A 15,443-nucleotide genomic window follows, 5' to 3' on the forward strand; every position below is an offset into this window, starting at 1 on the left:
ATTTCACTTTCATAAACCATTTTAAGGATCACTATACTCCATTCTTCAAGCCCACAAACGTTCGAGCGGTAAAGTCCCTGAACACTGGTAGTTCAGACATCCTCCCCTTAGAAAAGCCTCGAGTGCTTTGCCATAATTAAATAAAGCAGCCAACCAACTGTTCTTTTAAATTCAACGATAGTCTAAGCGGAAGTTCGCCTTTGGTCGTCGATTGCTGTTATACAACTATTGTTCTAGCAGTCATTCATATGAACAACGTTGAATAGCTGTTCACATTTCCGCCTAAAAACATAGCTATCTGTCGAATTAATAAACCAACACTTCTGAGTTCAAGGAGTCTGCCCTTCACCATGTGCCATGGGTGACCCGTTAACGAATTTCAAAATTTAATCCAGTTTCTGGAGCCTCACATCAACCCCCCCCCCAAAAAAAAAAGAATTAAGTGCCTCCAACATTTAAAATTGAGTGGAGTTTAGAACTCAATTCACTGATTGGAGTTTAGAAGCTTAAAACTTTGTATGCGTTAGCCGCACGTTGATTCCTTTCCCTCCCTCAAATGGCATAATCTTCTGGCATTTCCTTTTTGAATCGCATTTTCAGTATTGAACAATTTATACATTTAATACTGAATCATCTGAACTTCTTACAATTATTAGATCATTATTATCAGTCGAATGGAAAATTCTAAAACCATTTACAATTTGAATTCACTGTTTACTTTATTTGACGTTTTTCACAGCCAAAAAGCAGATACATAATAAAGTTTCAATTGTATCGGCAATTTTCAATACACCTGAAAGAAATTGTTTCTTTGCCAAAATAAAAGAGAATGGAAGCTGCATTTCTGTGCTTTCTTTTCATTCTTTCGTCTAGAAAAGAACAAGAAAGGTAAACGAAGACCCACCTGCGTCCACTTCACTATAAAAGGCAATGCATTTTATTCGTTTTATTGTTCTGTTGTTTAGATAGAGGAATCGACGATATTTAACATTTTAGGTACATTTTTTCTACGTTTATAAGCTCTTAAAATGTAAGTAATATTTGCTTTTATAATATCACATTTTTCATAGGCTTAATGGAAAGGCTAAAATAATCAGTTTAATTGCTAGTGATTGATTCTAAATTTGTCTTTCAAAGAATTATTCAAGAAGTCATCAAAGTTGTCCGTGCTCTTTAGTCCAAAGGGATTTGAGTCCCCGAAGGACTATTATTTTCGTTTTGGCATTTTGCGTCGGACTCCTATAAATATCGGCTCACTTTTCAAACTGTTGGTACAAAATGTTACAGTCCTGCATTATATTTAAAGAAATTAAATATAATGCAGGAATGAAAAATCTGCATAAATGTATATGTATATATCTCGCATTGTGATAAAACAACGGTATCTAGAGCCATCCAATTTTGAATGACGTAATCCTACTGCGAATATGGGCATCTGAAATTTGAAATTTGGAATTTGTTTTATGATCGATTTCATATTTTGTAAAACGTTAACGAATTTTTTAGTAACAAACTCAACGATTTAAAAGCGAGCAATGGCAACACTCTATGAGGGGGGAAAAAACTCATTTTAAAGTTATTTTGCGACATTGCTATTGAACTAAATTTTATGGTTTAAGTGCGGAGAACGTGATATTTAATAAATAAAGATAACACACAAAACGTTAAAAAAAAAAAAAAAAAAAAAAAAAACCTTTGGACGTAATTTAAAATCTGAAACACTTCAGATATTTTTTATTTATTTATTCATTTATTTATTTTTATTGTTGAAATAGAATTTTAGAAAGCCGCTGGAGACGTTATTTTATTAAATATTGATGCTAGACCATTTCGGAGCACAAAGTTATTCACAAGAAAGTAGATATTTTTACGACATTAGTTTCAATATTATAGGTGGGAGGATTTCATGAGCATAAAATTTAACTTTTTATGTGATCTTAGTAAAAATTCTATCATTTTACTTTCATAATAAGCGTTATAACTTTTGCGAGCAAAATTCCACGAGATGTACTAAGTAAAATATTTCTAGTACCAATTACAAAATTTAAAAAGGAATTGCTGAAAATTCTATTTTATAGTTTTTCTTTTTAATCTGGTCCAAAATGCTTGTTTTAATAGATATTGGGAAGTTATCTATGAAAGTAAATTCATTTTCGAATACGTCTATTAATTTTGCCTATGCAAATGTGCAATTCTTTTTATTTTACTCATTAAAACAAATTAATATTTTATCAATTGCACCTTTTGCTCTGTAGGAATCATATAAAAATTACGTTTTATGTCAATGGAATTCCTCTTCCCACAATATTAGAATCGTGTTCATAAAGTTTTCCGTCGTATTTCAAGAAATTTTGTACTGGAAGTTCATGTAAAGCATAAATATTTAACGAGTCGGACCTCTTACAAAATACCTGCATAGCTATTCTGTGCTCATTCTGAAATCGTAATGTGAACGGCAATAAATGATTAAAATTCGATTAATTCGAACCTTTTCTGGCATAAATTTAGTTACCTTTTTTAGTCTTGCTTCAAACTACGTTTTGCGTAAAGGGATCTTATTTAAGTTGCTCTTAACACGGATAAAACAAAAATTTCGAAATCCTCATTTTTAAATGGATTTAATATTCTTATAAAATGATTTCAATATTTTTGTCATAAGTTTTAAGTATTTTTCATCTCATTAAAGTTTTGTATTTTCACTTTTAGCATCTTCAAAACATATACAGAATTTTTATTCCTCAAAAGTATTTCTGAAGCTGCCTGTTATCAAAAATCTTTCTTAAAAGTAAAACTCGGTAGTTAAGAAAACTTTAAATAATTATTTTAAATTGTTTCATATTTTTTTCCCATTAGATTTTGAGATAACTTGTTTTGTTGATCAAAAATTACTTACATTCTTTAGTATTTTAAGTTCTTTGAGTTCTAGACATTATTTTTAAACAAAAAAACTATTTCTATTGTGGTAGTTATGTGCCTTCCTTCCGCCATCTGATTTTTGGCTTTACCGGTCTCGTGGCGCCATCTATAGTTGGTATTGTGAACAAATTGCTGCCCGATCTGGTTTAGTTATTTAAATGGTGATGTTTTCAAATAGAGAACGTTTGTGATGTACGGATTCATCTGACCGAAGCTGCAGGTTAAGGAATACACTTGGAACCTCTTGGTCTCCAGCTTGACACTCTTACCAATTACTCCAAAAGCAGTAATTAGTCGTGTTTCTCATAAGCGGCATTCGCAATGCCCCCGCACTATCTTCAGGTCCAAATATATTCCAGATTTATAGAAATGCAGTAGAACAGGAAATATATATTAACACCTCTAAATATTCTAAAAATCCAGATGATAGGTTGTTTCCCTTTTGTAGGCGAAATGTGCACTAACTGTAATATAAGGGAAGAAATTTCATTTTTTCGCTTTCAATAAAGCTTTTATAGTTTAAAAATTAAAATATTTTGACTTCAACGAACGAAACACAACACTTTTTGCTAGTCAAATTTTTGTTAAAATTATTTTTTATTAACACGCAAAATTAATCAATTTTTATTTCATTTAACCGAACCTCGTTGCGCGTCGAAATAAAAAAATTAAAAAAAAAAAAAAAAAAACAGTATTTGTAACTAACAGTAAAAAAACTTGCAGTATTTTGAAATTAAAACTGAACATTACAATTTAGTTTATCAAAATGCATAAGCCATATTTTTCGAAATTAAGTAAAACAATGAAATTATTTTTTATTTACCTCAGCACAAGGAGTCAGCAATGAAATTTTGTTTTTATTTACGCAAATTTGCAAGCCATTTCTAATTTAATTAAACATAAAAGAATGAAATTAATTTTTATTTCAATAGGCCCTGAAATTAAAATACTTTTTTTTTATTTTTACTATAATAAAAATATAGTTTTATTTGTATAAACCTCTTTCTATTCAACTAAACTGAAACTAAAAAAAAATCGCAAAAACAAAGTAAAAGTTCAATAATTCGGGAAGTATACAGGGTGCACCGTAAATGTTGCGACAAACTTCTAGGGGAGGTAGTGCACATCATAAGGATTAAGAATTGCATAGGAACTTGTATCCGGAAATGTCAGGGGTAAGTGGTAGCAGAGGTAGAAGATGGGAAAGGAAACAAGAGAGTGATTAATTTGAAACATTTATTGGACATGAATACAAATGTTTCGACACCTTGAATGCTACAACAGATGCTCGAAGTTTGCACCATCAGACGTCAAACATGCCTTACACTGACGGACCATTAATTGCCGGAGATGTTCAAACACAGCGGGAGTTTCTTTGATTGTAGCAGCTGCGCAGGCGAATCTTGCCACGAGATCCATTTCATTCACAACAGGATCGTGATACAAGGCACTTTTGATGGCTTCCCACAAACAGAAATCAAGGCTTAATAAATCCGGCGAGCGTGGAGGCCAGAGAACTTGTCTACCGCGCACAGTCCATTGATGCCGGAATGATCTGTTCAAGGACTATGAACATCCAGTCTAAAACGAGTCCACTTCTTGATCACCCGTTAGTCGCACAAATTTTGATGCAGACATGCAAACAAACTGTGGTATGGTTGATGTTTGTCGGATAAGCGTTCTTAATAAATGCGTGTCGTCTATTACGCTCAGCATTCCATACACTAAGTGCATGTCTTCAAGCTACATGCATGTTCGGGTAGCGTCCATGCTCTTCGTATGGTGCCTATCGCTCGAATGAGGTAATCCTCACTTTCCACTAGCACTCTCCTGTAGAGCACCACCTGGTTGCGTACAGTGACGTTTCAGGACATGGTTTCCTATGAAATTCTTTATCCTTATAATGTGCCCTACTTCCCCTAGAAGTTTGTCGCAACATTTACGGTACACTCAGTAGATGTGATTTCGTAGAAATGCATAGAGAGACACGAAATTGTTTTCATAATGAAATATCTGTTGCGAAAATAGCGATATTTTTCACGGATAAGTGGTGCTTCTCTTATGTCAGAATTTCGTGTAGTTATCTAGCAACGATTCACATACAGGTTGCAACAAAGTCGTGCATTTATGTAGGGATATTAGGTACAGTCTAGCCTTGCTGACTGCTAAACTTCTGCTCTAATTGGTATTCCTACTGAGAACCCCGCAGAGAGCAATACAAGAGTCTCCTATACCTCTTTCCTTATCATAAACTTGGCTAGAGGATTACGGCTCGCCATATATTTTGAAGGTAATCCTGCCGCACAAATATTCTTTTTAATGCCTATGCCTTCTCCAGGATTCAAAACCGGCACTCAGCGTCAGTAACTACTATGCCGTTTGAGCGGTAATTGCTCAGCGCAGTTCATAATTCAGCTAGGGTCACAAATGTTGCATGTAATGGCCATTATTGATAAAAATGTTTTTCTTTTCGTCAACAGTGAGGTGGACACGGGCCGTTAGCATAACTGTCAGAAAGCCCCACTGTTGTAAATCTCTATAACACAGTACCTGGGATGCATACGCCTGGAACAGGATGTTTGCTGAATACAAATGTTATATATTAATAAATTAAATATATTCGTTGTGAATGAGATAAATTCCTTTCGTTTGAAAGATATTTTTTGTGCAGACAATACATTTGAAAGTGAACAGTTATTAATGTGGAATTTTACACGCTAAATGTGTAGGAATGCATATTAGGAAAGTTCACTTTGAATAAAACTGCATAGCCTATTATTATAGGACATCCTTTTCATATAGACTGCAATGAAAAATGCTAAGACTTAAACTATTTACATATATAATTAGGCTTATAGTTGATCTAACTTTGCACTAAAAATTTCACAAGAAATCCAGGCCGCTTTGATTATTTTATACGGGAAATTGCGTGGTAAAACATTTTTAACCATCTTGCTTAAAGCGCGGCAAAGTTCATGTGAAATGTCAGAAGTATTACTGAAACCCCATTTGTTCATTCTAGAAGCCGTCGGTGGCAATACAGATGTGCACTTACAAAATCTGCGTACGCACTAAATAAAGGATATTTTTTGCCAAAACGGATTTTATAATGGATTCAGATGGAATTTTGTCATAACATCTGTACGTATTTGCATATGCAGGTATCTCGAAAACAATTAGCCACAGAAAGCTGAAATTTTGTATATGGGACTGCTAATAACATCTAATTGTGCACCTCCTTTTTTTTATTGCAATCAACCATACCAAACGTATATATATATATTGCAATCTTCTTACCCAGCTGTTTTTATTTATTTTTATGTGTTGGTAAATTGGGCATATTTTTTGCTTTAAAAGTGATTATGTTGTTCATATAATACGGTTAACGTTTTCATGTCTTGGTTAAACTGCATGCAATAGTTGTAAAACTGTTAAGAATTCAAAAGTGTATATGGAGTTAATCCTAACGCTATGGAATTTTTTAACATATGAAAGTCTTAGCAGTGTAATGAATTAAGTCAGTTCGTGCACCAATTTCTGAATCTCTGTACTCAGGGGACCCAAAGTCAACTAAATGTTAGTGCATCAAAAATTTGTCTAAAACTAAATTTAGAATCTAATTTTTAAACGCAAAAATTGCTTTTTAACTGTATTTGGTGTTTTAAGGTGGTTTTTTTTTTTTTTTTTTTTTTTTTTTTTTTTTTTTTTTTTTTTTTGTATTCTACAGTTTTTTAATGATGCTTTGAGTTTTTAAGCACTTTTGTCTTTCCGCGAAGTGAGAACTGAATTGATTGAATAAGAAAGATATTTTTAATGAAATTCGAGGAAGTAAGTTTAAATGAAGTGCAGCAAAAATGTGTACAATTTAATAGGTCATGCGATGTTCACATCAGATTTTTTTTTTTTTTTTTTTTTTTTTGTTTCTCATAGATTGTCTAATCTTTGAATGGATAACATGTAAATTTTCCGAATGCATCTACTTTGGGAAAAAGCGTCAATTTGTGGACGACATCTAAGAAAAAAAAAAAAAAAAATATTGCATTTTTCAAAAAACGCAATTAGAGGACTTAATGTAATTTTATTAATCCTAGAGAAAACAAAATCTAGGTTGCCAAATTCATAAGTTTTATTTCTAGATCTTAGGAAAAAAATATTTTTCCATACCTTGCCATTTTATAGGTTTATATAAGTTGCCAGGTTTTTTAGCCATTGAATGAAATTGTTTTCATGAGTGTTTTTGTTTTCCTGAGTTTCCTCGTGTGTAACTAAACACCAGCTAACTTCGCTTAAATGTCCCAGCATCAAGCATTTATACTTATAAAAAAAAAAAAGTTTATTTACAAAGTTACAGGTGGACATTTCCCGCATGGAGACATCTGTCCCCTAACATTGGGGGATGTACGAAATGAAGGCATCCTTCCAATGTCAGAAAAACTTCATGAGCTTCGCTGTAATTAATTATTCTTTATTAATATATATGTTTATAACCATAACTCATCACTTTTCCTTACAATACACTGATTATGTTCCCAAGTTCATGGAAACATGGTTACGTGCCCAAATTCATGGAAAGTATTCAGAATTTTGAATCGGATTTTAAACTTGATTAACTTCTGCATCTCAGCTGAATACCGCGACACGCTTTGTAAAAGCAACATTGCGACCAAAGCAGAAATGCCACTAATAATAATGCCGGAAAGGAAATATATATTGGATTTTGGAGGAGTTAAAGCAAAAAGAATCAGCATAATCTTCACAAATTTTGCAGGATTAGTTTCGAAGATTTAAATATAGACCTGCTTCTTCAGCTGCAAATGAGTCTTGTAGCTTTAATTCCTCTAATAATCGTTAGTTGACATTTTATTTTAACTCTGATATACTCGATATGTCAAAATCGCGCGAAGCCTATAAAGATGAAATGATCGATTAATCCATTAATTACTTATGGCAAAACACTTAAGAACTTTTCCAAAAATTAAACTTATGTTCATGGAAAACTTTAAAAGGAAACTAGTTGTTACTTTACATTATATATGGGAAAACGTGAGAAATCTTAAGCATAAAAAACATTTATCTGCCAGGAACCGAACATCGAGGGCACTGCCATGATTCTGTATTTTAACTAGACTCATAGAGTGCTGCATAAAAATTACAGCAGTAAATACTTTTAATGGAAGACGGACTTTCTAAGATAAATTTAGAACTCTATGTCAAGCTTTCATAATATAGATCTCTGCGTTTTTATAAAGTATAAATTTCTAAGAAATATTGTGAAATTATTGTAAGAATTTTCTCATTAGGAAACGATTCTAAATCTTTTAGTGTTGAAAGGATTGGCTAATTCAAAGTATAAGCTTAATTTTTTTTCCCTATATGTGTGCCTTTCTAAAAGATCAAAATTAAATATAACTAATTATACATTAATTAAATAAAATTATAGAATTAAATATAACCTAAAAAGGATAATTTAGTGGAGAAATTTTTATTATTACCTCAAAAAACTAGCTTAATTTAAGATAAATATGTCTCTAAAGAAATACTGTATAATCCAATATTCGAAATAGAAAACAATGTATTACTTGAAAAGCTATTATGCAAACTCTTTATTACAATATTTGAATATGGCAAAGCCATGAGGCTTATTTGTCTAAGAAAATGGAGAGAGGACGTGGATGGATAAGGAAGAGGGATGTCTTCGTGCAGGACTTTCTGAGGAAAACTGGTTCATATTCACGTTACACATGAGAAAAACCACCATTCGCGCGAATTCGAAACCAAACCAGGTCGAACTACCAGCATTCAGCCGTCTTCAAGGCCACTAGTGAGCGCAAACTGTTGCTATATGCTATGCTATAGTGAGTGTCTATGACGGTGGAATTTCAATACAGCATAAGAATTCAAAATTGAAAACCAAGTTCGGTAGTGCCAAGAAATGTGTCAAAAATAATCTGTCAGTGCCTAAAAATTTGAAACATGTTAAGAATCCTAATTAATATAGAATGCTAATGAAGTGGTAGTAATGAGCATTCAACCTTATAAATTAATGGAACTTCGTAATGAGTCAAAAAATTGCAAAGCGCTTTATAACTACGGTTATACACAGGCCATCATCATTAGAAAGCAACAGCAGTTTTCCTTCTTTTCCCGTCTTGATGATGATGGCCTATGTATCATCATGAATGAGGTTAGCTTTCCTTGTCGTCTTCTTAGCTTATCGTGAAATTCCCGACGCTATTACAAGGTAGCTCTTTGATAATGTTCGCACTAAGTAATTTTAAATGTGAAAATTTTCTTTGCTTTATTTGCAAAGCAAGAACAAAGATTTCTAAAATAAATTGTTTTTTAAGTCATTCAGGTGATGAGAGTGAAAATGAAACAACATACATTTTCAACAGAGAAGTGCCAGCATCTTATCTCGACAGCCATGAAATGTCAGAAGCAGAATGTGACAGGGACTTGCATGAATTTTGTGAGAAAAGTAAGGCAAATATTTTTGTTTTATAAATTTTACAAGTGTTCAGAAACCAGTGTCGTCTACATTTATGTGAAACTGTAATTATTAGTTATAAATTCCACATGCTTTTTGTGCGCAGTTATTGTGAGAATAACATCCCACAGCATGTGTAAAAATTATTAAAGTCGAGAGTATTGTCAAATAATATTAGTTTTTAAATTTCAAGAAAAGTTTAGCTACTCTTTAGAGTAGCATAATTTTATTTGGGATGCTTAGCATTAAGTGTTAAAATACCTCTGTTGTTAAGTATTTAAGTTATATTTTGTGTTCCAAAGAAGGGGATGCTACTTATAAAAAGTAACGAATTATGCTTTCCTGCATTCAAAAACTGTTAAAATTACCTTATAATTTTATTACTGGTGAAAAATACTTATATATTTACTTATATAGGCAACAAATATATAATGCATAAATATTTTTGTGTATATATTGTCGCGTAGATGGAAGTGATCATACAAATGAAGAGGAATGTGCTCAAGTCTAAATGCAAGACTTTATTATTAGTGAGTAACCAACAATATACACTTGATGAACGAGTTGGAACATTCTAGACTTGGAACTTCTCGACAATGGAGAAAATTCTCAAATAAATGGAACATAAAGAAAAAAAAAATTAACATGAAAGAATTTTAAGTAAAAACTGATTTTTATGTAACTTGCTTTTATGGGATCGTCGGTTTCCGAACAACGATGTCTTACCCACTGAGCCACGATACTGTCGGTCGAAAGGAACAATTTTCGCTACACTTTCCTCTTCTCAGGAAGAAGCAGTGTCCCAATGCGATCTAATCTAGCTTCATGTTATAGGTTTCCTGTGTACTGAGCTTTTCCGTCATCTAATTGTCCAGACAAAGACAATTTCAATTTTAGGGTTTCAATTTTAATACGTGAACGATGTCTTTTAAATTCAGTAGTCTTCTATTTTGTTCCATACTTTCTACGTCACGTCAGACAGTTGTCGCATTATTTGATACGGTAGAAAGTAACGTGTTAGGAACTTTTCGGTAATCCAATCTTTACGTCGAGAGGAGTTTGGCTCTACCATAAATGCGAAAGAATAGACTGAATCCCGTTGTCTTGCTCTCCTGAATTATAGATAAAAGTCACAAATGATAGGATGATATCCAAGTTTTCTGTTTAACGTCTACATACATGGACAAGATGTCTGCCAGTGTCTTGTTCAATCTTTTAGTTAAACTGTTTGTCTGGGGATGGTAGGCAGTCGTCAGAAGATGAGACCTCTGGCATAACTGATTTATTTCTTTAACACAATAGATAAGAAGTTGCGTCCTCGGACACTTATTTCTTTGGGGCACCGTGCTACAATACAACTTCAACTATAAATTTGGCAATCTCGGTGCCCTCAGCAGTTGGCACTGCCGTTGCAACAGTAAATATGATAAAGTAATCTGTGCAAGTAATTATCTACTGGTTTCCACTTCGAGTAACAGGGAGACGTCCAACTAAATCTCCACCAATTTTGGCAAATGTTATGTCAGTTTTATCGGATGAAGCGGTCGTGGTGGATTCTGGGGCGGTGATTTCAGTCTTTGGCATTCTCGACAGAGTGATACATACCGTTGTGTGTTCTCATTGGCCAAAAATACTTCCTTCTTATTCATTCGTACATTTAGGCAAATCCCAGATGACTAGCGATTGGAGCATCATGAAGAATTCTTAGAACATCGCTAAGAAAATTTCTTCGTACTATCAAGCGACATTGCTGTCCCATACGATTTTTGTACAGCATATTTCTTATTTAATAATTTTGGTATGCTTTACCACTCTTGAGAGTTGTAATGATGGACTTCAATTGTTTATCCTTCTGCTGCTTTTCCCGGAATCTGCTAGGAAAGGTTGGCCAGCCAACATAAAGAGAAAGAATATGCTATGCAGCGAAAATGAATGTATTCTACAACCGTAAAGGGGAACTTTGCAGCCATATGGAAAATCCTTCAGAGTAATCACAGATCACCACTCTATGTTAGCTCGCACGTTGGGCAGGTTATAGAAGCACAAAATCAACCTTTGCTCGAAGATTACGGAAAAAAGTAGCAGAAGGATAGGATAAACATCATTTGAAGTCCCTCATTACAACACAAGAGAGGTGACGAATACAAAAATTATCCAATAAGAAATGTTGTGCCAAAAAAAAAAAAAAAAGCTGTGATCGTACCGGACAGCAATGCCTCTTAATATACTACGAAGAAAACTTCGTAGCGATGTTCTAAGAAGTCTTGATGATGATCTAACCGCTAGTCATCTGTGTATGAACGAATAAGAAGAAAGAACTTTTAGCCGGTAAGTTTGTCCTCTCCTCTTGGCCTTTCGAGAACAATTTGTTCCCCCTTATTTACCACAACTACTCTCTATGGTGGCATTTGAAGATGGTACCGATGCTTCTCTTTCACTCATCAGAAATCTAGTAATCATAGCAAATAAGCAGCACTCTGATTTACTTAAAGATTTCTGCGAGCTGAAGTTCTTATATCCATAAGCAATTCAGAAAACGTTCGATCCAAGTATCGTTTGACGGCTACATTGCGGAAACACAAGGAATTAAAACGTCTTCTTAGTCCCATTCAAATAAGCTTTTTATACACATCGTCCCGAGTCGGCCACAGGTTTACCAGAGGTTGTTTTCAGTATACGTCAATTCTCAATAAACATAGGAACATTCAGCTGTTGGCGTAATTTATCGGCTATGACGGAATAATAAGCAACCGAATCAACAAGGGCTTTAACACACTGGGGGGGAGGCATTCACGGTGATACAGGTGGCATTCATCTTTATCTTGACAATGTTATACGCCGAAGGATTTTGTTCAATTGCGGCTGAATCTCTTCCACAAGTCACTTGAGCTAGTTTCCCGCACTGGGTCAACGTGGAGAAGGTTGGAGCGGCGTACTGGTGGCTGTGCGCGGTGCAGAGAGCGTCGCAGGTAAGTTAACTGTTCCGTACTTTGGAAGAAGTAGCCTGCGCACACTCGTCGTTAAGGGTGTATACAGAGCCAGTGTCCCTATTCCGTCAAGAGTTGGATGTCCCTAGTGGGTGTCTTGGGCGTCCACAAAAATAACAGAGGGCCATATTATCGTCAGTCCTCCACAGGTCTGTCCCACGTTGTAGAGTAACTCTCTTCTTAGCTTTACATCTTGGCTATGGCCTAACTGAAACAAAACATTGGGTAGTGTTTTACCACTATTCCTGTGACAGGTACTAGAGCCTTCATACCCTTCTTCCGAACCGCAGATGCTGTGGCATTCGTTGGCTCAGGTTCCTCGAATTAAGTAGCCTCTGAAATCGTAGCCGGGTGGTACGTCTTCGTAGAACGCTCTCTATGACATGGTTGCATCTCAAGAAGGCATTGACGCTGTCCTGAGAGGACAGGACATGGTACAAGTCCTCGGCAATGCTCTTCATAAGGTGGGCCACTTTCGTCTTCAAGCATGGTGAACTTTGTTCTTGTACTTTGCATCTTGTATGCAAACTTTAGACGTCTCATCAATTTGCTGCGCACGTACATCTGCTGCAAGGAAGAATGTTTTTGAGAGCGTTTCTGAAATAGCCCGCTGTCCATCTGCCGCAAGCATTACATCTGATGCACGGCAAAATGTTTTGGAGAACGTTTCTGGAAAAAACCCAACTCGTAAATGTGCCTTCATTATTATCGAACCAATGTCAAGCGGCTCCGGAGAGGTAAGATGACGTTCGCCAGACACAAATGATCCTCCCAGTGGTTATAAGTGGCGATTCAATCAACATCCTTAGCCACATGTTGGTATCCTTTCGTTGTGCCCGGTGAATATACACGGGGTTCTGGGTCCCATCAACCATCTTTCTCAGCCTTCTACTTGAATCCTGTTCAGACCAAAATCAGAAGTCCTCGAATACGGCTTTGGCATAACTCTTCCGCAGTTACCCGACGCCTCCACTAAACTGTCGCGTAGATGAAATGACCATACAAATAAAGAGGAAATTACTCAAGTCTGAATGCAAGACTTTATTATTCGAACCGAATAAGTAACAATTTACACATACTTGATGAACGAACTGGAACGTTCTAGAAAATTACGCAATTAAGGAAATAAATTTACAGGAAAAATATTTAAACAAAAAAAAACACTTCTTATGTAACTTGGCTATGATGAGTTAATTTAATCAACAGAGATTATTTACTTAACTTCAGACATTTAATTGTAGGAAACATAATATTTTTGCTTTTCTTGGAATTTTTACCTTTCATTTTTTACCGTTCTTTTTATTATTCATCTGCCTAATCTGATCACGACATTAAGTAATTACATTAAATACTTTCAAATTTGAATATTAACATTTTGCTTTTATTTACTTATATTACTGTTAACTACAACCGCTTTATGCTCATCAAAAATACTTCTCATTTTTCTGCATATATAATTTTAATTGGATTAAAATAAGGCAGGCAATACATAACATATTTTAATGCAATCTATGAAATTTCATTGTTACATTAATTCCAAATTCTCTCAGAAAAAATGTATTTTTCTAAAGAATTTAAAAGGTAACCTTGAAAATATTTTAAAATGAATATTTAATAGTTTGAACACTAACAGAGTTAAAGAGTATTTCACTTAAGACTTGAAACAGAAATGAATATATTGAGCATTTTATGAAAAATGAAATATTTTTACAACCTGGTGTGTCTCACATTACTTATTTAAGAGTTTATTAGTAAAAGAAAGCACTAACTTTATGTATTTCCTTTTTTCAGATGAAAAATTCCAAATATTTGAACAATATGATGGACAAAGGATATGCATAACTTGAAAAGATGTTGGCTTTGTAGTGTAAATAAGTTATTTGTGATCAGATGTATATATTGTCATATAAGACTACATAATGGACTACGAATATGTGTTTTCAAATGAAAATAAACTTCATCTAGTTGAATATCATAACTAACCAACAGTGTTTGATGCTTTTTGATTACCATTTCTAATAATTAAGTCTTAAAGAAATTATTTACAGAAATAAATATTTACTAATAAAGAAACAATTCACTAGCCATGCAAATTTTACTCTGCATTAACAACAATACAAGTAAACATATCAGGTACACATCTTCAATATACTCATACAGAAAAGTAAAATTATATGCAAAATTAGAGAATTTGCATATATTGTTAATTTTTTTAAACTGACAGATTTTAATAAAATTTGGTATGACTATACACCTATAATAGAGAAAGATGTACTATTCAAAAATCATTTTATTTGTATGCATGAATATTAGTAGACTTTATGGTGCAGGGATGTAAAAAATCCATGATGTGATAATGACTTGAAAATAAGTCTAATATGGGCTATGGTCCCCTCTCACAACTAAACAGGCTGCACAATGTGACCGCATATTGGACAGGAGGCAGCTGAGGAATCTCTCTGGCAATTAATACTACTCCTGCAGCAAAGCAGTTTTCAACTCCGGGATGGTTCTCTGAAGGTTTTGGCGAGATAAAATTGCCCTCCTAAAAACAGACACGTTTTATATGGTTAAGGTCAAGTGATCTGGCTGCAGATCAATTCATGCAGTGAATATCCTTACTTTCCAGGTAATCATCAAGCAGCTCAGCCCTATGTAGATGAGTATTGCCGTCCATTAACACCAACCCGACCAACTACACCCATGAAAAATTAAACAGAAGGCTCTAAAATCTCTATATACCTCACAGCAGTCAGACAGACTTCGTCAAAATAATTCACTGATGTATAGCCATCCAACATAATTCCTGCCTAAACCGTTACGCCTCCACCACCATAACGATTCTTTTTCCAGATGACACAGGTAAGGTATTGTGCTCCAGGCTTTCTACATATACAAGTATGCCAAGAATCAGTGTCAAGAATTAATCTTGATGCATCTGTAAAGTACATGCTCTACTGAAGTTTGGTCCAAGGCACATGTTGTTTGAACCATGCTAAAAGCACTCAATTGCAATTAATGAGACACAAACGGGAATTCTTCTGGCATACAAC

At 34.3% G+C, this 15,443-nt stretch overlaps 1 protein-coding gene across 3 annotated transcripts in view; it reads left to right on the forward strand.

Moving 5' to 3' along the window:
- Nucleotides 1-14,372, forward strand: part of LOC118181251 (cell adhesion molecule Dscam1-like) — a 1,046,077-nt gene extending 1,031,705 nt beyond the window's left edge. For 2 of the 3 annotated variants that reach the window (XM_085823269.1, XM_085823271.1), the window contains 2 exons: nucleotides 9,264-9,394; nucleotides 14,182-14,372. In XM_085823269.1, coding sequence (XP_085679395.1) covers nucleotides 9,264-9,394; nucleotides 14,182-14,237 — 187 coding nt within the window. In that variant the 3' untranslated portion in view covers nucleotides 14,238-14,372. Of the gene's footprint in view, nucleotides 1-9,263; nucleotides 9,395-14,181 lie in introns of those variants that run through there. The other variant, XM_085823270.1, reaches the window with a different exon arrangement.
- The last annotated feature ends 1,071 nt before the right edge of the window (nucleotides 14,373-15,443 follow it).

The sequence above is a fragment of the Stegodyphus dumicola genome, chromosome 9 (genome assembly GCF_044657685.1).
Source record: "Stegodyphus dumicola isolate Sdum_Otavi_A_Nest chromosome 9, ASM4465768v1".
Lineage (NCBI taxonomy): Eukaryota > Metazoa > Arthropoda > Arachnida > Araneae > Eresidae > Stegodyphus > Stegodyphus dumicola.